The sequence below is a fragment of the Cryptomeria japonica genome, chromosome 6, assembly GCF_030272615.1.
Source record: "Cryptomeria japonica chromosome 6, Sugi_1.0, whole genome shotgun sequence".
In the NCBI taxonomy this organism is placed as follows: Eukaryota; Viridiplantae; Streptophyta; class Pinopsida; order Cupressales; family Cupressaceae; genus Cryptomeria; species Cryptomeria japonica.
This window is the reverse complement of record NC_081410.1, coordinates 180,774,899-180,797,527: the sequence shown is the minus strand read 5'-3', so window position 1 is coordinate 180,797,527 and position 22,629 is coordinate 180,774,899. Positions and strand designations below refer to the sequence as shown.

At 35.7% G+C, this 22,629-nt stretch overlaps 1 protein-coding gene across 3 annotated transcripts; it reads left to right on the top strand.

Moving 5' to 3' along the window:
* The first annotated feature begins 16,738 nt into the window (after nt 1-16,738).
* On the top strand, nt 16,739-20,685 carry LOC131856069 (disease resistance protein Roq1-like). Of its 3 annotated transcripts, none has more exons than XR_009358171.1 (5): nt 16,739-17,341; nt 17,470-18,565; nt 18,666-18,941; nt 19,082-19,933; nt 20,164-20,685. XR_009358171.1 is itself a non-coding variant. In XM_059207286.1 (4 exons), exons 1-4 carry the CDS (start codon nt 16,848-16,850, stop codon nt 19,571-19,573), a joined length of 2,358 nt encoding a protein of 785 aa, XP_059063269.1. In that variant the 5' UTR covers nt 16,739-16,847; the 3' UTR covers nt 19,574-20,685. The 3 variants fall into 3 exon arrangements, 1 of the variants encoding a protein (XP_059063269.1); XR_009358170.1 differs by having other exon boundaries at nt 19,082-19,960; XM_059207286.1 differs by having other exon boundaries at nt 19,082-20,685.
* The last annotated feature ends 1,944 nt before the right edge of the window (nt 20,686-22,629 follow it).

Here is a 22,629-nt window from a genome sequence, read left to right as displayed (position 1 = left end):
AAATACTTTAATATATTAAAATATATCCCACATTTATAACACATTTACAGCCAACATACAACAATTAGCCATTAAGATTTGACAATTTTCTTTCCTAGAGTCATTTCTATAGTTGCAAGGTCATTCTCTAGTATAGACTAATCCTTTTTATTTGTGTAGCATAAAGTACACTTTTAGATGATGTAGTCTTATGTGCAAGTATTTTAATGCATTTAATTATATTTATTTCACATCTCTCATCTTGCAACCATTCTCTCTCATCCTATAGAATTAAAGAGTAATAAAGAAAAAAATTCTTGGATTTTTTGATGCACTGTAAAGAGTAAAGAATATATGTATTATAATGATATTATTTGTTGTCTTTGATCTTTTTATAGTTTCTGAGATTGACCTAGGAGAAATTGTCTCTTTGAGACAAAATGACAACCTTTCAAAGCGTTTTTGAATATTTCTAATCTCCCAATCTTTAGGAAGACTGTAGTAAACAAATATTCATTAGTTGAAAGATAAAGCACAACCAAATTTGAATTTGGTTTAACAATCAAAAGAAAGTCAAAAATATAATTTTTTTTGAATATGAAGTAAAGCTCATATGGTCATATAGAGGATAACACAAATAGAGGACATAACCACAATTAGATGATGACAACACAATCACACTATATTATACTAATTATAATTTCATACCTTCTAAATTACTTGCCTAAATTCATTATGTTAGTTCTAGAATTTAACTTTTACCAATAACATTAACATATTGTATAATTTTATTTTCTTGCACACTTAGATAGAATAAGTTATTATTTACATTTTTGTGAGCCTAATATACCTTCACCTAAATCTTCTAATTGTAGGTTCCCTAATTATATTTTTCCAACCTACCACTTCAACACTAAAAAATTTTAGTTTACATTCCTTTTTCTTCTAAATTTAAAAAAAAATCCTCAATTTTTTATGGGCCCATCCCATAATCCTAGCCTTAGGCTAACCCATTCTTCCATCTTATTTATCCAACCTTAATATTATTTGATGTATTTTTTCCTAACATCTCATTTACCATTCTTTACATGTTATTATCCACACCTTGCTTGATGAATTTTCTAGCTTCCATAGTTTCCCATGGAACCTTTTATCTCTTTCTCTAGGGAACTCTTACATTCATTATCATGGACTGTAATTTATTTCACACCTAATTGATTATTATTGGGTACTCTTTGATTATTTATTTTATCTATGATATAGATACACCTCCATGTTCTAAGTATAAGATCTTGATTGCTTATCTAACCTTTCCTTCTTTATTGATCATATTCATGTCTACCCATCTATGTTAGAAGGAATTATAACATTTATCTTCATCACTCATCATGACAAAAAAATATTATAAAAAAAATTATGATGTACCAATTATATAATATTTTCTTACACTTCTCATTCCATTGTAAATCCTTCTACTATCCGCGTCATGTCTTTGTTTTTTGAACCTCCTCTTGCTACATGTTCAATACCCATGGATCTTTTAAAGAGTGTTGAATTCAAATCCTCTTCAATCACTACCCTCGAGAATCCTATTATTACAACTAATTATATTCCTTCACCACTAAGCACTCAAAGTTCTAGTGACAATCTTTATTTTATTCCTTTTGGCAACTCTACTTAAAGTGATAATGGGTTTCACTTTTGTATTGATTCTTTCTCATGGAAAAATGAAACCTCCTCCTATTCTTCCCCTTTTTCTTTTTCTCTGAAAGATGAATTCCACCTTGTAGATAATATTGAGCATGCTATCATCATTGATCACTTAACATCGCATTGGTTTAACTTCCTCTTATAGTAGATATTGATCACACTTCTTTAATTCTTTATCCAATATTCCCTCTCTTACATTTGATTTAAATTCTCTTCTATATTTGTACCATTACCATTATATGTCCTCAAATTATTTACATCCTACCCCTTCTATTCTATTTAATTTCCTAGAGAAATTGCCATGTACTTCTTGTAAGTTACATCCTCCTATATCCAATTTTATTAACAAAAAGGCCCATCCCAATTGTTTCTCTAGATTATACCTCTCACCCAACCCATGAGATGTCACTCACTACCTCTTTCCAACCCACATGTTACTTTTTCATCCTCTTCACCAACCTTATACTCTAGCTATATTACAAAATATAAATACTTTCTTCAAATTTAGATGATTACTTTATTGTATGATTACTCCTATATCTATATTTCTATATTATCCATTTTCCATTGGTATTGTTTCACTTCCCTCTTGTGTCTATAGATAATAATTCTTTTAATGAATATAATTGTCATAATGAACCCTTGCAACATATGGGATAATTATCTATCATTTTCCTATCCTATACCTATTATAATTTTATCTTAGCTAAATTATATTCTATCAACTTGATAGACATAAATTCCAATTGATCCTATACCTTACCTATTGGTTTTGTGCCCTCCTATAGCAATGTTATGCATCTCTCATTTTAGCATAGTAGGGAACCCAACATCTCCCTAATGCACTTAATGTGATTCAAACAAGATATTCATGAAAGTGATAAGGTTTATAACTCTAAATTATTTTCCTTTCACATCCAATGTAGTTTCCAAATTACTAATAACCTTATTGTATCTCTTTTCTAAGAAGAGTTTTTGTGGCATATCTAAGAGGCTTTTCCTTTTCAACAATACTTTTATCTTTGTAACTTAGTTCTTTATAACATTCAATTCAACCAAATCCTCCTATATCACACTCACCAAAAATATGAAAAAACCTTTAATACACTTTCACCCATGGATCCACCTAGTGATGTTTCTCCACCTATCTAACCTTCTTTCTATTTGTTAAATCTTGAAACTATACACCTTTTTTAATCCTCCTAGGTGTATTTTACCCACTCTTACAGTCCAAAATTATAGCCATCCTAACTATCGAATTCAAAAAGCATCCTAATCATGGCCCCTCATCTCTTTTGGGTTAGTGCAAGATTAAGGGGGGCCAAAAAGTGGCGATGTGAAAAAAATAGCCTTCTTCACTCACCTAAAAACGTGAAAATCCGTGTTGACTTTTTGCTTGGCCTGGGTGTTAGTACACCTTGGCCTGGTAATTACCTATGCAAATCGGATATCTGATTTTTATTTGTAATTTTAATTTAAAAAATATATTATATGTTACATATTATCTAATATATAATATATTATTATATTATATAATATATTATTACATTATATATAATATATAATATAATAATATATTATATAATACAATATTATATTATATTATATTATATATAATATTATATTATATATTATAATATATATAATATAATACAATATGTATTATATAATATAATAATATATTATATAATATATTATTATATTATATAATATATTATTATATTATATAATATATTATTATATTATATATGTTATTAGAAAACAATTTAAGTATAAAAATCAGATATCTGATTTTATCGGATATCCGATTTTCTGAGACTTTTATATTTCGATAGTGACAGCTCGTGAGTCATTTTTAACTCACGGGTCATGCGATTTCATCAAAATCCGATATCCAGTGCACTCGATATCCAGTGTTTTGACAAAAAATTGCTAAAAAATAGATTTAGAGGTAAGAATTTTATCGTTTTGAATCATTTTCATTCATTTTTTGTATTTTTTGTTAATGTTTATTTGATTTTTCATTGAAAATATGGTTTTTTTCATGAAAACTAGGTTTTTTAAATCAAATACCTAATTGTTTAAATTTGTTAACTAAATTTAATTGTTTACATTCAATTAGGTTAAAAATGGGGGATAACAATGAAAACACTGACCAACCACAACTGCAACAACCAAACCCTCATTTGCCAAACCCCCCCTCAATTCAGTATTTGATTGCACAAAATTTGAATGAATTGAGGGGGATTGCAGAAGTATATCGTAGGATCCCTCGTCTAAACCCAATGTTTGATCCTCTCACGTCGATCATAAAAAGTATGGAAACCATGACTGAGGAGCACAATGCCGCCCTTTTGTGGTGAGATTTTATCAGGGAAAAATATGTAGATGGCTTGTCGTATAAGGATATCAAGGATCTCGAGATATCCAAAGCCGAAATCGCCTCATTGTTTGTCAATCCCCGTACTGGTCAGCCCATAGATCCCAAAAAAATAAAACTTTCTATTAAATGGTGCACAAATGATGGGATTGTGAAAAACTTTTCGGATCATTGGTGGATGGTTTTCGACAAACCACCCAACAAAAATCTTGATATCCCCTTCTATTTCATAAAAAAATTGTATGCTGAGTTTGTTTTACACAAACATGTGAACTACTTTGACATCCAACCTTTCCAGGATGTAGGTTTAGGTATGCCCCAAAATAGACCTAGGGAAGTCAGAGTAGTCTAGGGCCCATATGTCCCCCCTCCTCCTGTTGATCCCCCACCTGCAGTGTAACATCCTGATATCATTTGTGAGGCGACTTCACAGACCATATTGGCTATTCACTCTTTGAGTAGCCTTTTGGTTTCTCAGGCCGCGTCAGTAGCTCAGCCTACTCTTGATGGTAGCGGTGCATCCGGTGGCGTTGACACATCATCCTCGGCTCCACACATATGTGTGCCCCATAGTTGTGTCATGTGTGGGCACGTATGCTTGGGTCCAGTTGGATAGCCCATTGATCCTCTTGTGGATAGTGCAGATTATGAGGTGCATGAGATGCATGATGCACCAAATGTTATTACACAAACTGGAGGATACCCTGGGAAGTCCTCACATGCTAGAGGTGAGGAGGCACTGTCATCATACATTGATGATGTAGTGGTAAGATTTGTATTTTCACAGTTCATGTTATATTTTAATTAAATATTTATAAATTAGGTAATATTCTGATCTCTCTTCATTCCCTTGCAATGCAACAACTGCAAAAACATGTCTTGGTTGTACAAGATCTGATAGACGATCATACTCAAGTGAACTTTTCATGTCATCGTTTGACAAGGATATTGTTTGAGATAAAGAGTTATATAGTGGGGAACCCACGTATCAACCCACTCACTTGACTCGCACTGATCCCAATCACACCAAACACAACTCTGACAAAAACAAGCCAACACTCATGTCCAAATGGTCCATGTACTTGCATCTGAGCTGATAAATGAATGCATCTTTGAAGAATCTTTAATTGTTTGACAATCCAATCTATCTCCCACTATTCCCTCCTCAACCAACCAAAAGAATCTGCTCACTGCTAAATCAAGAGTAACTCCATGTGACAATGTTGAACTACACCAATCAACAATAGAACGTGCATCAGAGAAATTTGCACCTGAAATCCTCAATTTATCCTTAACTAAAGCTCTCTTCAAACACGCACCTGCTCCATCATGCTCTCCCTTCCCATGCCCTGCCTCAAAAAAACACCAAATATGAGGTATACGCCTCTCTACATGCATTCTACTCAACCAATAAAACATGCGTGCATTCTTGAATTGACCCGTACAGTTATCTGACCATATTATATGTCGGTCAATTGCAACATCTTTCTCATGTAAGAACTCAATAAAATTCTTGAAAGAATGTTGCACATACTCGGAGGAGTGTGATCTATCATCACTCATATAAAAATGATACTCCCTGATTATCTTCCTGCCCTCTTCTGTACTATCAAGAGCATGTCTATATGTAATGTGAACAAAAGTAGCAATATGGACTGAATTTTAGTACTGAGACTGTACCTCATTCTGTGGTTGCAATGTATAGTTCTCTGCAAAATCAACCACCGATACAATAGTGCCAATCGGGAAAGAGTTCTCACACATCCTGAACTATTGATCCAACCACTGAGACCTATGGGTGTGCCTTGCATACTTGTAGAAAAGATTTTCCTTAAAATCCAAAATAAAATCAGCAATACTCACTTCTCTTGAGACTATTTCGCATCTAGAACCTTCACCTCCACTCTTCAAAGTATATTTCACTGTCTCGTATCTTTTTCTCTCAACATAATTATTTCCAAACTCGTGTTCGCTGCCCTCATGAAAACATGAAACAAAGTTTGACAACCCACTGCATTCTAAGCACTTCTCATTCAAACAATCATTTCTATAGAAATAGCAGCCATCATATCTAGGGCATAAAAATAGATCTTGCAAGTCTCTTGATGATCTTGGAAATAGCATTGCACCACATGCCTGCAACATCTCATTAGTATGCATCATAGAACAAATATGACATAAAAGTTCATGGTACATTGAAAACTCCACATGGTACTTGCAACAACAAGTATTGCGAATCTTAAGAGGAACACAATAAAATGGTTTCAAAGATTCAAAGGCCCTTTGTGATATTTGCAAAGTTGGGTGTAATTCACAAAATTTTTTGTATAACATTGTTTGGCTTGATTCCAAGAAATGTTTACGATGTGGTGTGCGGTCTCGATTGCCGATTCTTAATTTCAAAACGTCCTTTACATTGGGTGGCACTCTAGAATTAGAGTGCCAAAATTGTTCAATCTCTTCCTTCACATTGTCAGTCAACTTTCTATCAACATGTGGAAGCCTCCCACCAAATGCCCATGTATCTTGTTGAAGTGGATCGTCAAGTCTTTGTCTTCGTGCAAGTGGTCTATCCAAAGTTTTACGATTTATGTTAAAATCAACACACGTTTGTCTCATTTGACGAGCCTTCCTCAATTGATGGCTTACTAAGGAGGTTGTAATCACTCTTCGAGCGGCTCTCTTATCTCTTTCTTTGGTATTCTTTCCAATAGAATTGAGAGCGTCAAATAGATTTTTTGCAATAATAAAATTTCTCTCCATCTTCTTGTTCATACAAATCTTCAATTTGTTTAGAAATGGTCTCATCTTTATCATCTTTAGCAATTGAAAAAAGAGTTGGCATTGCTCGGTCAATGTCTTATTGCTAAAATTTTGGTTGAAAAGTTGTGTAGCCCACAACCGAACGGTTCTTGTTGACCTCTTGCCTTCAAGATTAGTAATAATGTTCTCATCGATTTCAAATAACCATTTCGGGGTTCTTGAAGGTCTTGGATTTGGAATTTGTCTTTCATCCATGAGAGGGTCTTCATTTCTAAAGTAATTAGGTGTTACATATGGTTCACTTAGTTCAGCAATTCCACCTTCAATGTTAAAGCTTTCCACATTTTCACCTCCTATGTCAAAATTTTCCACATGTTGAGCATTTTCATTATCACTTTCAACATTTTCAAAATTTTCAATATTTTCACTTTCAAAATCTACATTTTCATTTTCAATAACTTGTTGCACATTTTCAAATTAAATTTCCTCTTTAGTTGAAGTAACATTAGCAATATTTAACATACCTTGTCTTCTCCTCCTATGACATTCTCTATCTCTTTCTCTATACACTTCAATTTGGTCATTTGAAAGTTTTCTTTTGCGTTTAGACTTCCGATGACTACTACTCCCCATTTCCATCCACACATATGCTCCTTCGTGATTGACAATGTAAGTTTTCACTTTAAGAATCTCCCAAAAGCACAAATTTGTCTCTAGCTGTTTGAAAACCCGTGATCCTCGACAGAAAATAGAATATGCAGATTGTGGGCCATTGGAATCTACAAAATGGCCCACAAACTCTTTTTTTCTTAGTTTTTGTACTAAAATCGGATGTCCGATTTTAGTAAAAAAATTTGTGGTCCCCAAAAATTTTCCCGTTGCCACCATTTATTTAGTAAACTGCCACATGGCAGAAATCTGATATCCGATTAAATCGGATATCAGATCTTATTAGTCATATTTTAGAGAGAGAGAGAGAGAGAGAGAGAGAGAGAGAGAGAGAGAGAGAGAGAGAGAGGGTCATATGGTGTCCCATGAACCCTTATGACCTCTTAGGATACCATATGACCCCTAAGGACAACATACGACCCCTTATGACACCATATGACCCCTTAGGACACAATATGACCCAAAGCAACCCAATATGGTGTCATTAGGGGTTATATGGTGTCCTAAGAGGTCACAAGGGTTCATGGGACACCATATGACCCCTTAGGACACCATATGACCCCTAATGACACGATTTGGTGTCTTAAGGGGTCCTATGGTGTCGTTAGGGGTCATATGATGTTTTGGGACACCATATGACCCCTAATGACACCATATTGGGTTGCTTTGGGTCATATTGTGTCCTAAGGGATCATATTGTGTCCTACAACCCCTTAGGACACCATATGACCCCTAACGACACAATTTGGTGTCTTAAGGGGTCCTATGGTGTCCCAAGACACCATATGACCCCTATGGACACCATATGACCCCTAATGACACCATATGACCCCTTAGGACACCATGGGACACCATATGACCCCTTAGGACACCATAAGACACCATATGACCCCTTAGGACACCATATGACCCCTTAAGACACCATATGACCCCTGAATGACACCATATTGGCTCGCTTTGGGTCATATTGTGTCCTAAGGGGTCATATTGTGTCCTACGACCCCTTAGGACACCATATGACCCCTAACGACACAATTTGGTGTCTTAAGGGGTCCTATGGTGTCCCAAGACATCATATGACCCCTATGGACACCATATGACCCCTAATGACACCATATGACCCCTTAGGACACCATGGGACACCATATGACCCCTTAGGACACCATAGGACACCATATGACCCCTTAGGACACCATATGACCCCTTAAGACACCAGATCATGTCGTTAGGGGTCATATGGTGTCCTAAGGGGTCGTAGGACACAATATGACCCCTTAGGACACAATATGACCCAAAACAACCCAATATGGTGTCATTAAGAGGTCATATGGTGTCCTAAGAGGTCATAAGGGTTCATGGGACACCATATGACCCCTTAGGACACCTAATGACCCCTAACGACATGATTTGGTGTCTTAAGGGGTCCTATGGTGTCGTTAGGGGTCATATGGTGTCTTGGGACACCATAGGACCCCTTAAGACACCAAATCATGTCGTTAGGGGTCATATGGTGTCCCATGGACCCTTATGACCTCTTAGGACACCATATGACACCTAATGACACCATATTGGGTTGCTTTGGGTCATATTGTGTCCTAAGGGGTCATATTGTGGCCTATGACCCCTTAGGACACCATATGACCCCTAACGACATGATTTGGTGTCTTAAGGGGTCCTATGGTGTCGTTAGGGGTCATATGGTATCCATAGGCATCATATGGTGTCCTAGGACACCATATGACCCCTTAAGACACCAAATTGTGTGTTATGGGTCATATGATGTCCTAAGGGGTCGTAAGACACCATATGACCCAAATCGACCCAATATGGTGTCATTAGGGGTTTAATGGTGTCCGAAGGGGTCATATGATGTCTTAAAGGGGTCATATGACACAATATGACCCACTAGGAGACAATATGACCCATAACGACCAAAATATGGTGTCTTAAGGGGTCATATGGTGTCCTAAGGGGTCGTAGGACACCATATGACCCAAAGCAACCCAATATGGTGTCATAACGGGTTGTATGGTGTCCCAAGGCACCATATGACCCCTATGGACACCATAGGACCCCTTAAGACACCAAATCATGTAGTTAGGGGTCATATGGTGTCCTAAGGGGACATATGGTGTCCCATAAACCCTTATGACCTATTAGGACACCATATGACCCCTAATGACACCATATTGGGTCGCTTTGGGTCATATTGTGTCCTAAGGGGTACTATGGTGTCCCAAGACACCATATGACCCCTATGGACACCATATGACCCCTAACGACACCATAGGAACCCTTAAGACACCAAATCATGTCGTTAGGGGTCATATTGTGTCCTACGACCCCTTAAGACACCATATGACCCCTAACGACATGATTTTGTGTCTTAAGGGGTCCTATGGTGTCGTTAGGGGTCATATGGTGTCCATAGGGGCCATATGGTGTCTTGGGACACCATAGGACCCCTTAAGACACCAAATTGTGTCGTTAGGGGTCAAATTGTGTCCTAAGGGGTCGTAAGACACAATATGACCCCTAACGACATGATTTGGTGTCTTAAGGGGTCCTATGGTGTCGTTAGGGGTCATATGGTGTCCATAGGGGTCATATGGTGTCTTGGGACACCATAGGACCCCTTAGGACACAATATGACTCCTTAGGACACAATATGACCCAAAGCGACCCAATATCATGTCATTAGGGGTCATATGGTGTCCTAAGAGGTCATAAGGGTTCATGGGACACCATATGACCCCTAATGACATGATTTGGTGTCTTAAGGGTTCCTATGGTGTCCATAGGGATCATATGGTGTGTTGGGACACCATACGACCCGTTATGACACCATATTGGGTCGCTTTGGGTCATATGGTGTCCTAAGTGGTCATATGGTGTCCTATGACCCCTTAGGACACCATATGACCCCTTAAGACACCATATTTGGTCGTTATGGGTCATATTGTGTCCTAGTGGATCATATTGTGTCATATGACCCCTCTAAGACATCATATGACCCCTTAGGACACCATTAAACCCCTAATGCCACCATATTGGGTCGCTTTGGGTCATATGGTGTCTTATGACCCCTTAGGACAACATATGACCCATAACACACAATTTGGTGTCTTAAGGGGTCATATGGTGTCCTAGGACACCATATGATGCCTATGGACACCATATGACCCCTAATGACACCATATGGTGTCATAAGGGGTCGTATGTTGTCCTTAGGGGTCATATGGTGTTCCATGAACCCTTATGACCCCTTAGGATGCCATACAACCCGTTATGACACCATGTTGGGTTACTTTGGGTCCTATGATGTCTTAATATCTCTCTCTCCCCCCTCTCCCATAATCTCTCTCTCTCCCCCCTAATCTCTCTCTCCCTCTCCTTCTCTCTCTCTCTCTCTCTCTCCCCTAATCTCTCTCTATCCCTCTCCCCTAATCTCTCCATTTATCTCTCTCTCCCCTAATCTCTCTCTATCTCTCTCTCCCTTCCCCCTCCCCATCTCTCTCTCCCTTCCCCCTCCCCATCTCTCTCTCTCTCTCTCTCTCTCTCTCTCTCTCTCTCTCTCTCTCTCTCTCCCTCTCTCTCTCTCTCTCTCTCTCTCTCTCTCTCTCTCTCTCTCTCTCTCTCCTCTCTCTCTCTCTCTCCCCCCTAAGCTCTCTCTATCCCTCCCCTCCCCCCCCCCCCCCTCCTCTCTCTCTCTCTCTCTCTCTCTCTCTCTCTCTCTCTCTCTCTCTCTCTCTCTCTCTCTCTCTCTCTCTCTCTCTCTCTCCTCTCTCTCTCTCTCTCTCTCTCTCCCCCCCCACTTCCCCCTCTCCCTCTCCCTCTCCCTAATATCATATACTAATTTATTTATAAATTAATATATTAATAAATAAATCTAGTTAGAGAATTTACTGATTAAAATCGGATATCCAATTTTTGCTGTCAAATTTTTAAATTTCAAATTTCGGCTTGGGAATGCTTTGGTATTTGGCTTGGAAGTGACAAGCCTGGAAAGTCAACTGAAAAAACGTGTTTTTCAGTATTCCTTGATTTTCCAGACTTTACACTGGTGGCTGATGACTTTTTTGAAGCCAAAATTGATAAAATGAAAAGGGTTTTTTAAGGACGTTCCCAGCTTTCCAACAATATAAGGCTTGTTTTATTTCGAATTTAATAAATAATTATTATTTATTTTCTAATTGAATTCTGACAATATTCCTGATAGATATACTGATTGAAAAACACTCATAGCTTTCAAACAGTATAACATTTTTTGAATCTGAAACATGCATCACATCCTTTGCTTCGTCTACTATCAAAAAAATTTAAAAAAAAAAAAATTTCATAAGGTTTTGACCAAGTTATGGTGGTCAGACGTAGGAGTTTCTGAATTTTTGAAAAGCTGTAGTAAAAAATTCATAAATAATTATTTACTTTATAAATTTTTTTATCACATCTGGACATGAGTCTAATACTTATATTATAAATATTATAAAAAAATATTATGATTTGATTGTGATTAGGGTGGTCAGACATACGTGTACTTCTTTCTTTTTCCCTGAAATTTTAGTACCACTGTATTGAAATTTGAAATTTTCATCAAATAGGATTTTTGTTTTCCAAAAAACAACTAGTAGCTTAGAAACTACATTCAATTTTCTATATATTCTCTTCTTACATATTTTAAAAATAATGTTCACAACTTATTCAAATTTTCATGTCAAGTTGCATAACTCTGATTTTCTGAAATTTCATTGCCACTTAAGCGCCTATTTTGGCACACCATGATCCCACACATACCCTTCTATATTGTCTATTTTCTTAGACAAATTCTTGATGTATTAATCATTATTGCACCTAAAAATAAAAAATCAAAGATTTTTGTGTTGAGTTTGTTATCATCCTTTATTTTAATACAAATCTTTCATCTTCTCTTGATCATAATATTATTTTGGTAGATGAAATCAAGGAAACACAAAACACATCTCTTACCTTTTATACATTTGATGTTGACCATTTCCCCTTTTCTATATAAAATTTTAAAAATCATTATATTTCTATTACTTTCATGACATCCCTACCTTCATTTATTTGTTTGGATTCCATTTCCGTTATTCAAGCCTTTCATATACTTACCATGTCCTCTATTCCCACTATAACTAACACACTTCTCCCTTCTTTTAATGAGAAATTGTTCATTATAGTGTAAATGCTTATTCACTCATAATACACGTTATCATTCAAAGTAAACTATTATTCATTTATTTACAGAAGCTTCAAGACCTTTCTTATGAACTAAAACATCTAACTTCACTAGATAAAATTTAAAACAACCCACTATAGTATGAAACATTGACTCCCCATGTTTAGAAAGGATAAATAACTCATTACATGTATTATCAAAGACACCTCTTTCAATGTCATAGATGATTTGTACACATAATAATTAATGGAAAGATTCATTTTCCACTTTTTAACTCCTTATAATAATGCTCTTGTATGTGACATAGATCTATCCTATGCAATTTTCATATCATACACTATTCTAAAGACATTAGATTATATTTCAACTTCTACAAATTTCACAAGATTCCAACATAAGGATGCTAGTGACACCTTAGAGTGTGATGTCCCACTAACACCATGGAAAAAAATAGTAAATAAATAATATATGTGAACATGATGAATGAGAGGTTGGTGCACCTAAATTCCTACCAATATTATCATCTAGTTTTCATGATTTCTAGCAATAATGCAAGAAAGATCTTGAATCATACATTTTTGTTCATTTTAACTATGTTGTTTTCTCTCAAGTAGTTTTCTTATTTTTTTATTTTTGCAACACAAGCACATACATGATCAAACAACAAAAGAACACCTTCCACAAATGAGAGCAAACAAAACGATATGCTATATTCCTTAAAAGAAAAAAGATAGAGAATTAATAATATAATTCATAATGACTTGCTTTATAGAAAGCAAGAGAATCCCTAATCTAATATTAGGAAATCTAGAAAAGTATAAAGAAGATAATTACACTTATGGAGAAGTAATAAACCTCTACATTCATGAAATGCAAGAATGAATCCTAGCATCTAAAGGCCAAATGAGTTACCCAACTCAAAAAAGAAAGTCTCTCATAAGCTTAAAAAAAGGAGAAAAACCACGTGGGGAAAATCCCCTCTCTAAAAAAGAGTTACAATGCGTGAAAAAAAATGAAATGATGAAGGAATTAAGGTCTCATAATGACCCCCAAGGATGAATTTGTTTACCCCAAGAATTGACCACAATTAAAGTTAATGTGGGGATGTCAAAGTTTTAGTGAAGATGTTTGCAACTTGCTCCTCTATAGGTATGTAATCCAAGGTAAGAAGATCATCCTAAATCAACTGTCGAGTGAAGTGCATGTGGATGTCAATATGCTTGGTTCACTAATGTTCCACTGTGTTGTGAGAAACGTGAATAGATCACTTTGTTGTCACACAAAAGAATAGTGAGACCATCAAGAAGAAAACCAAACTCTATAAAAAATTGACAAAACCATAGAGCCTCCTAACTAGCAAAAATAGCTACTTGATACTCATCATCAGTAGATGATAATGCAATAGAAGATTTCTTCTTGTAAGACCATGCAATAGGGCCATAACCAAGACAAAATAAAATCCAAAAGTAGACTTTCGATCATTAACATCATCAGTCCAATATAAGTCAACAAATCTAACAACCCAAGAGTCTACTAATAAATAATGGATGCTAAAATGAGATGTGCCCTGATTGTACCTCAAGATACATTTGGCAACCTTTTAGTGACTCTCATGTGGATTATGAGAGAAACAAGAGACTAGACCAATCACAAAGAAAAGATCAAGATGAGTGTGTGTCAAGTACAAAATACTATCAATCAATCATCTATTTAATGTAGTATCAAGTGAAGGAGAACAACAACTAGAAGACAAAAACAACGCTTGACTGGAATGATATGGGGTGGGCTTGCAATCAAGCATGCTAGCTATGTAAAGCATGTCAAAAGCATACTTCTACTAAGAAATAGAAATCCCATCTAAAGACTTAATAACCTAAAAACCAAGGAAATTTAATATAGAAGACCAAGATATATCATGTCAAACTGCTCCATCATTTCTCATTAAACACTCTAAATCATATAAGGAGAGCTAATTGTAAGAATTAAATCATTTGTGTATAGAACCAATATCAAAAGATCGTCATCCTATCATTGAGTGTAAATTGTGGAATCATAATGGAAACATTAGATACCAGAAATGTGTCCATATTCTTATACCAAGCTTAAAGGGCCTTCTTGAGACCATACAACGAATGAAGAAGCCTAAAAACAAGTGAAGAGTCCTGCACAAAGCCATCTAGATACTCCATATAGTTCTCTTCATGAAGATCACATTGTAAGAAGGCATTTTTTACATCCATTTGATACATTGACCATCCCTATGAAGCTACAATTGAAAGTTCAAGGTTAATAATATTCATCTTGGCAATATAAGAAAATGTCTCTGAATAATCAATTCCTTCAACTTGTGAAAACCCCTTAGCAACAAGATGGTCCTTATACAAGTATCAATGGAACCATTTGCAACATATTTGGTATGATATATCCACTTGCACCACACCAAATTTTGTCCCTTAGGAAGAGAAACAAGATCCCAAGTATGATTCTTCATTAGTGAAGAATACTCCTCTTCCATAACCCTATCCCACTCATCAATACCTATCACATCTAAAAACACATAAATACAAGTTGAGTAGAATTCCCCACTATAATCTATGAAGTGCCACAATTTAAAAGAGAGACAATAAGGACCTAAGAACGTGTCATATGGTGACAAGCACCAGAATCAAGTATCCAAGTAGCTATTGAAAATAAGGCTTTGCAGAAAGAGCATGACCTTTGCTTATTTGTGAGGAAGAAGAATTAGAGGCTGAAATATGATGCTATTGCATGACCTCCTCTAAAACCTCTAGTTTGTTCCAACACTTGGAGATTGAGTGTTCCTCCTTGCCACAAAAAATGCAAGCCTCACTTGACTTCTTCTTCTTTGTCTTGGAGGATGATTCACCACACTTAAAAGAATTAGTAGGTGGTGGAGTGGATGGCAATCTATGACTTGACCTTTGAGGGGACTACAAGGAACTCTCACTACTTAGTGAAGATTGTGTCTTCGGCTTCCGTTTCTTCTTTTGTTTCCCCTTAGATGGAATAGAATCACACCGAGTCAACAAATCTCATTCCCTTTTCAAGTACTCACAAAATACCTCAAAGGAAGTAAAAGTGTAGGCAATACACACAACATCCATGATGGATTAAAATGTAGAAGTGAAGACCTAAAAGGACCCTCAAAGCTTAGACAAAATAACGAATATATATTCTTTATCAGTTTTATCCTTTCCACAACCCTGTAACAAAGATCTAATTGACTTGAATTTATTCATAAAGTCCTCAATAGAATGAAAGGAATAAAGTACTGATGTATTCAAATCCATCTCAAGTTGCAATGCCCTCAACTCATTATAAGACATTTTTTATTTGAATAATATTAGTCATGAATATAAGTTTTAAATTATTTGTGTTCTAGCTATATAAAATTTAAAATAAGTAGGAGGATATATAAAATCAATGGTGAGCCAATGTGTACACATAAATAAATGCTAATAGCAATATGATTGTAAGGTCAAAAAGATAATGAAATTAATAATTATTGAAAAGATTATGTTAAAAAGATGTACAATAAGCTAGATAGATAGATAGATAACATAAAATGAAAACTTGACTTTGTAAATTAGATTATGTCATTTACAATATAAATGTATCAAAACGCTCTCCTTACTATATATATATTTATACACTTCTTAAAATAAAGAAAAAAATTAGATAAAAATATTTAAAATTCACTATTACAATTATCGTGCGAAGTTTCGAGTGAAAACATGGTTTTACTTTTGCTTTTGAGATGATATCTTTTCTTTTTAAATGCCAAGATGCTGCCGTGAATGTAAAGGGTTTTAGTTTTGCTTTTGAGACGATTCAATTATAAGGGCGTGAAAATAAAGTTGGAGAGGACATCTTTCTTTTTTTCTAAATGTAATTATTCCACTTCCCTCGTGGAAATAATCTATTGCAAGAAAAAATGCTTTCGCTATTCGTTTGAGATGCTATCGCGATGCCCGTCTCACTTTTTTAAGTGCCCATTACATCTTTCCTTTATAAGTTGGCCCCACGATATTCTTTGCACCGAAAGATGTTTACAAATATCCTTCCATCAAATCTACTCTACTCTCCTTCAGACAGTTTCATACATTTTGCAGTTCCAGTTTTGCATTCATGGCTTCCTCCTCCTCATCGTTTGGATCTCCTATATTATATGATGCATTCATCAGCCACCGAGGCCCTGATGTCAAGGAAACCCTTGCTAAACAACTCTATCACCTTCTTCAGGAAAGAGGATGCAGGGCATTTTTAGACCGTGAAGAGATACAAGGGGGAGATTCTATTCCTTTTGCCATTCGCAATGCCATTTGCTCATCTCTTGTGCAAATTGCCATTTTTTCCAAAGGATATGCAGACTCCTCTTGGTGTTTCGATGAGCTTGTTCTTATGCTACAACAACCACCTGACACCCTGTTTATTCCTGTGTTCTACGATGTCCAGCCATGGGAGCTACGCCACATCGAAAACGAGAAGTCACAGTATGCTGCAGCATTCTCTGATCGTCAAAGGAAAGGTAGGAATCTTGATAAGTTGGATGAATGGAAAAAGGCCCTCGAATCTGCTGCAGACATATCTGGTTATGAACTTAGCCATTCCTCACATCAAGAGTAAGATTACTGTCATTTGTTTTGAATCGATTCTGATTCGTCATGTTTTCCCTTTTTTCTCCAGTTCTTGACATTCGTTTTACCTTAGTCGGATGACTTTGTAAAGAATTTTTGGTTTTGGATTTCAGCAATTTGTGTGAAAACATTGTGTCTCGTGTGCTACAAGTGGTGCAAGAAAGGAAAAATAGGATACCATTAGATGTTGCGAAATATCCGGTTGGACTTGCTGAACTTGTCCAGGATTTTGAAATGAGTTGTTCACAGACAAAGAGGCAAAGAAAGGTCACGAGAGAATTGTTAGGGATCTATGGACTTGGGGGGTCTGGCAAGACTACCCTGGCAAAAGAACTGTTTAACAGAAAGCGTTCGAGCTACCATGCATCATGCTTTCTCTCTGATGTGAGAGAATCGCATGCCAGAGGTGAATTGCACTGCACGCAAAGCCAGCTCTTAAAAGATCTTTTAAATATTGCAGATCTAAATTTTAGCAGCGTGCACCATGGAATTGGAGAGCTGAAGGATCGTCTGGGAAGAGCAAGGCATTTGCATTTTCTTATAGTCTTAGATGATATTGATCATCAAGACCAGTTAGATGCCCTGTTACCTCAAGGTATGCTCAGCTTGAATAGACTGGTAATTATTACAACCCGTGACCAAAGTATGTTAAAAGGTGCAGATATCTGTTATAAGATGAAGGGATTGAACAGGAATCAGGCTAAAGATCTCTTCTGTAGTCATGCTTTCCTTGAAGGGGATCCACCCATTGCATATGAGAAATTGGTTGAAAGTTTCGTGGAATTCTGTGGAGGTTTACCCCTCTCCCTCAAAGTTTTGGGCGCCCATCTTTATGGTAGGGATGAGTATTATTGGGAGCTACAATTGGAAAAAGTTAAGAAAATCCCGCCTAAGGATATAATACAAAGACTTAAAATCAGCTTTGATGGTTTGGATCAAGAGGAGAAGCAGATATTTATAGATATTGCTTGTTTATTCAATAAGAAAAGCGAAGCAGATTTGAAAAGTATAGCTATATCAATCTGGAATGCATCCGGTTGGAGCGCTGAACATGCAGTTCAAATCCTGCAAGATAAGTGTCTAATTGAAGTGGGTTCGGGCTTGTGGGCTATGTTTCGAATGCATGATCACCTCCGCGATCTGGGAAGACAAATGGCAGATGAGTTGGGGCCTCCTCGGCTGTGGAGACCACACATTCTTACATCTATGGTATGCTGCTTTAAATTTTTGAAGTTAAAATTTTAGAAAGTTTTTGGAAAAACATTTCAATTTATGAAACCGTACATTTAACCCTGATCCTTGTATGTAGGAAGCAAAAGGACTTAAGCAAATCCTAGCAGAAACAAAGGGCAGGTGTTTCCATTCATTCAAGGATTCGTCCCTCAAAAGCACAATTACTTTTTTTATAATGAATTCAAATGATTCTGCTGAGACTGACCTCCTGTGGCTTGAAATTCTAAATGAAAGTTCCAGCTTAAAAGAAATTCCTTCATGGATTCCTCTACGAAAATTGCAATGTTTATCTGTTTACCGCATGGAAGAACTGTGGAGCACTTTTCAGCAGCAATTGCAGATCAATACCCAGGTATTTCGCTCTTCTTTCCTGCAAATTAATTCTCCTTTCACGGCAACAGCAGTCATTTCAGAAAACTTTGTCTGAACTTCGGTGAAGATTGTTTAATCTTGAGAACTAATTCGGTTTTTGGGTGAAATTGTGAATGTCAGGCCAGTTTCGAGTTGAGAATGCTGGAGATTTACTACTCTGCCGGGCTGCAAAAGCTTCCAGATTTAATAGGAATGTTCAGTCATTTGCAAGACTTAGGAATAAGGTGGTCCTTAGAGAAGACTGATATAACATCCCTCCTAGAATCGCTTAAACAACTTAGTAATCTTAGATCATTATGGTTGCGGGGTAAGGGTGGCATCTTCTTCAGTAAGAATTTGAATCTGAGCAAAGTTACAGACTCTACAAGCAGCCGCATGACTAGCCTTGAAAACATAGATTTTCGTAGATTTAGTAATATATCTAAGCTGCTAATTAGTGGAGAGATTTGTCCTAGACTTCGATCATTGAAAGTTGACAATATGTGGGATCTAATTGAAATGGACTTAAAGCAGCTAGACAGACTGAATACTCTTGACGTGAGCCACTGTGGTGAATTGGAAACAATATCAGGGTTATCTTCTCTAATAGGGCTTCAGTTTCTTAGACTGTAGGATTGCCCCAAATTGGAAACAATAATAGAGTTGTCTTCTGCAATAGGGCTTCAGTCTCTTATAGTGCAGCATTGTCCCAAATTGGAAACAATATTAGGGTTATCTTCTGTAACAGGGCTTCAATATCTTACATTAAAGAATTGTCACAAATGGATAACAGTACCAGGGTTATCTTCTCTAACAGGGCTTCAAGTATTTAGAGCAGAGGAATGTGGCTTCAACTCGTTGCCCACACTTGCACATCTACATCTTCTTGAGCGAATCACTATTTCAAAATGTTATTGGCTGCAGAGTGTGGAAGGTTTTGAAGGGTTGCAAGGTTTGAAAAGCCTGATAATTGATCGCAGTGGATATGCTTGGGTACGGAATTTCTTCTCTGGACTGAGGGTAATACTGTTTTTCTCAACGCAAACAATTGATTTTGAGGGGAAAGCCTGTTTATTTATATTGTTGTGAAAAGTGAAATAGGTGATTTTTCATTGTGTTTTGGATAGGGAAAAAGAAACATTACTACTTCAAAATTGTGCTTTACTTTTCTGATATTTGTATTAATTATTTAATGTTTTATGTTGAAATTTTAAATGTTTCAGAGGCTTCCATCAGACTATACTATTTTAACAGGGGTGTCATTGGATACATCATCGTCCAGATTGGATGTAAATTTGTTTTCTGAGGTGATGGGCACCCAAACAGTTATTGAGATTGAGAAATTGGATGAGAGAAGCTCATCAAACGCAATCACTATATATGCTTTCCTTGGAAGATATAATCATGATCCTACTTACATCAGAGATAAATTTATATGCTTGACATTTGTAGGTGAACAGAAGATTGGAACAAGAATAGAGTGCATTAGAATATCGGGCTTCAACATAAAGAAGGGGTTTAAGGTGACAATGAATGAAGGGGAAGGAGGACAGGCTTTAATGTTAATGCAAAGAATTTTTGATCGATTATATGGAGATCTCGACTTTGAAAGAAGAAGGATTGGGAAGTGTAATTTGCTTTGACTATCTATTTTTGAAAATCTTTTGTTCTTTGTTTCATTCAAGTCGTTAATTTCCAGTATTCTTTATTCAATAACATAAAGGTCTTTCAATATTTTCTTATCACTCTTGTACAAATGTTATTTTTTAAATTAATAGTAGATTATATTTCTTTTGTCTTTAATTTTAAAATAAAATAACTGTAAAATAATTTAGATAGTTTAGATTGATTTAATAATATATGTAAGTATGATATTAATTTAGATTGATAATTAAATATAGTTGAATATTGAAATATCAATTTAGATTGAGTTATTAAATTTAGTTGAGTTTTGAAATATAGAATAATTAATGTACGCTTTATTAAGAAAGTAAATAAGAGGATATGGATGCTTAACTTTATAATATGTAATTATTCAAAAATTGATCTAGGTACTAAATGTAATGTGTCTTGAGATTTGAAATACAATATCTCAGATCATCACTTATCTTATAATTAAAACATTTTATTTTTCGCTATGTAGAATCAAGTTTGGGGGTTGGGGTTACATTTACAACTGTAGACGTATAAAAATGACCATATTCCTAAATGAATATTTTATGTTCATTTCTATGTTTAATTAAATCCAATTTAATTAAATTATCCGCATTCCTCTATTTAATTAAGTAAATTACTCAATTAAATTCACTATACCATTTAATAGGATAAATCCATTTTATTCAATTAAAGCCCCTATCCACTTTTTAATTAAATTCAAATTTAATTAAAATAGTTATCCTAAATTAAATAAATCTAATTTATTTAATTGCAACCAAATTGAAATAAAGCAATTTATTTTAATAAAACCTATTTTCCCTCACCCACTTGCAAAATCCTACACCTCCCACTTGCATCCTAAATCCTATTCCTAATTCTTCTAGAATCCATCTAATCCTAATCAATTAACCCAAAACCCATCCATTATCCCTTTCCCCTAAATTTGAGGAGGTCACTTCTCAAATTTGGAGCAAAGTCTTCAAAATGCATTAAAGCCTTTATCTGAATGCCCCCAAATTTGGAAGGACTCTTACAAAGTTATCTACTAAGTCTTCATAACCATTAATGGTTAACTCAAACCCTCTTACATGGTTAAAGAATTTCCATAAACTCAACCTCCATCTAACCCAAGGGTCTCATCAAGCATTTATTGCTTTGACCATGGTTATCCTTAAACCTTTGCACAAGAGTTTATCCTTAGGGTAAAAGCTTTATCCAATGGATAACCATGAGGTCTTCTCAAGCATTTAATGCTTCTTACACCTCCTCTCAACCAACCTTATGTTGACAGTTGTCACCATTTCATTGGTGCCAATTGCAAACATGGATTCCCAACTTTCAAACTTGGCCCTTGATTAAACCTTTCAATCCTAGCCATCCATTGCCCTATTTTTTCTATAAATAGAGCTCTCATTCCTCCATTTTAAGGAATCCAAGACTTTAGCATCTCACTTATACTCAAATCCATTCAAGCTTTCATATTTTATATGCTCATCATTTAGCTTCTCTTTTAAACCAGGAATTAATCTAAATATGCTAATTTAGAATATGTTCCTTATCATATGGCTTAAATCATGAACTAATATAGTATGCTAGGATAGTTTTGTTTACTAACCTTGTCATCTTATAGTTAGTTAATTGCATTTGTAGCATCATGTATAGTTTAGGATGCATCTCATATTAAATCAACAAAAAACATCCCTCGTTCTTGCATTTGCCATCCCTAAACCATTTTGCTCAGTGATCTGAGAGCAAAAACATTGGTTTGAGGGACCGTGCAAGATAGAGAACCATGGAACCAACCTTGGGAAGCTGAGTTATAATTCATGACTCCGTAGCTTGCACCAAGAAGTCTTGTGGGTGTGTGAGCAAGGCTCCCTAGAACTCCATTTTTCACATTTCAAGTTCTATTGACCCACTTTTCCCGCATACAACAACCATAGATCTATATGTACAGCTACAAAATTTTTCTAGTAACTAACAAAACTTAAGTATCAAAATGTTTGAGGTATTTATAATACCCTAAAACAAGT

What these genes read in the sequence shown, in the direction of transcription:
- LOC131856069 (XM_059207286.1), top strand. Translation starts at nt 16,848, where the DNA reads ATGGCTTCCTCCTCCTCATCGTTTGGATCTCCTATATTATATGATGCA. An exon ending in CACACATTCTTACATCTATG is followed by an intron (nt 18,566 to 18,665) that starts GTATGCTGCTTT and finishes CCTTGTATGTAG; the next exon opens with GAAGCAAAAGGACTTAAGCA. An exon ending in AATTGCAGATCAATACCCAG is followed by an intron (nt 18,942 to 19,081) that starts GTATTTCGCTCT and finishes TGTGAATGTCAG; the next exon opens with GCCAGTTTCGAGTTGAGAAT.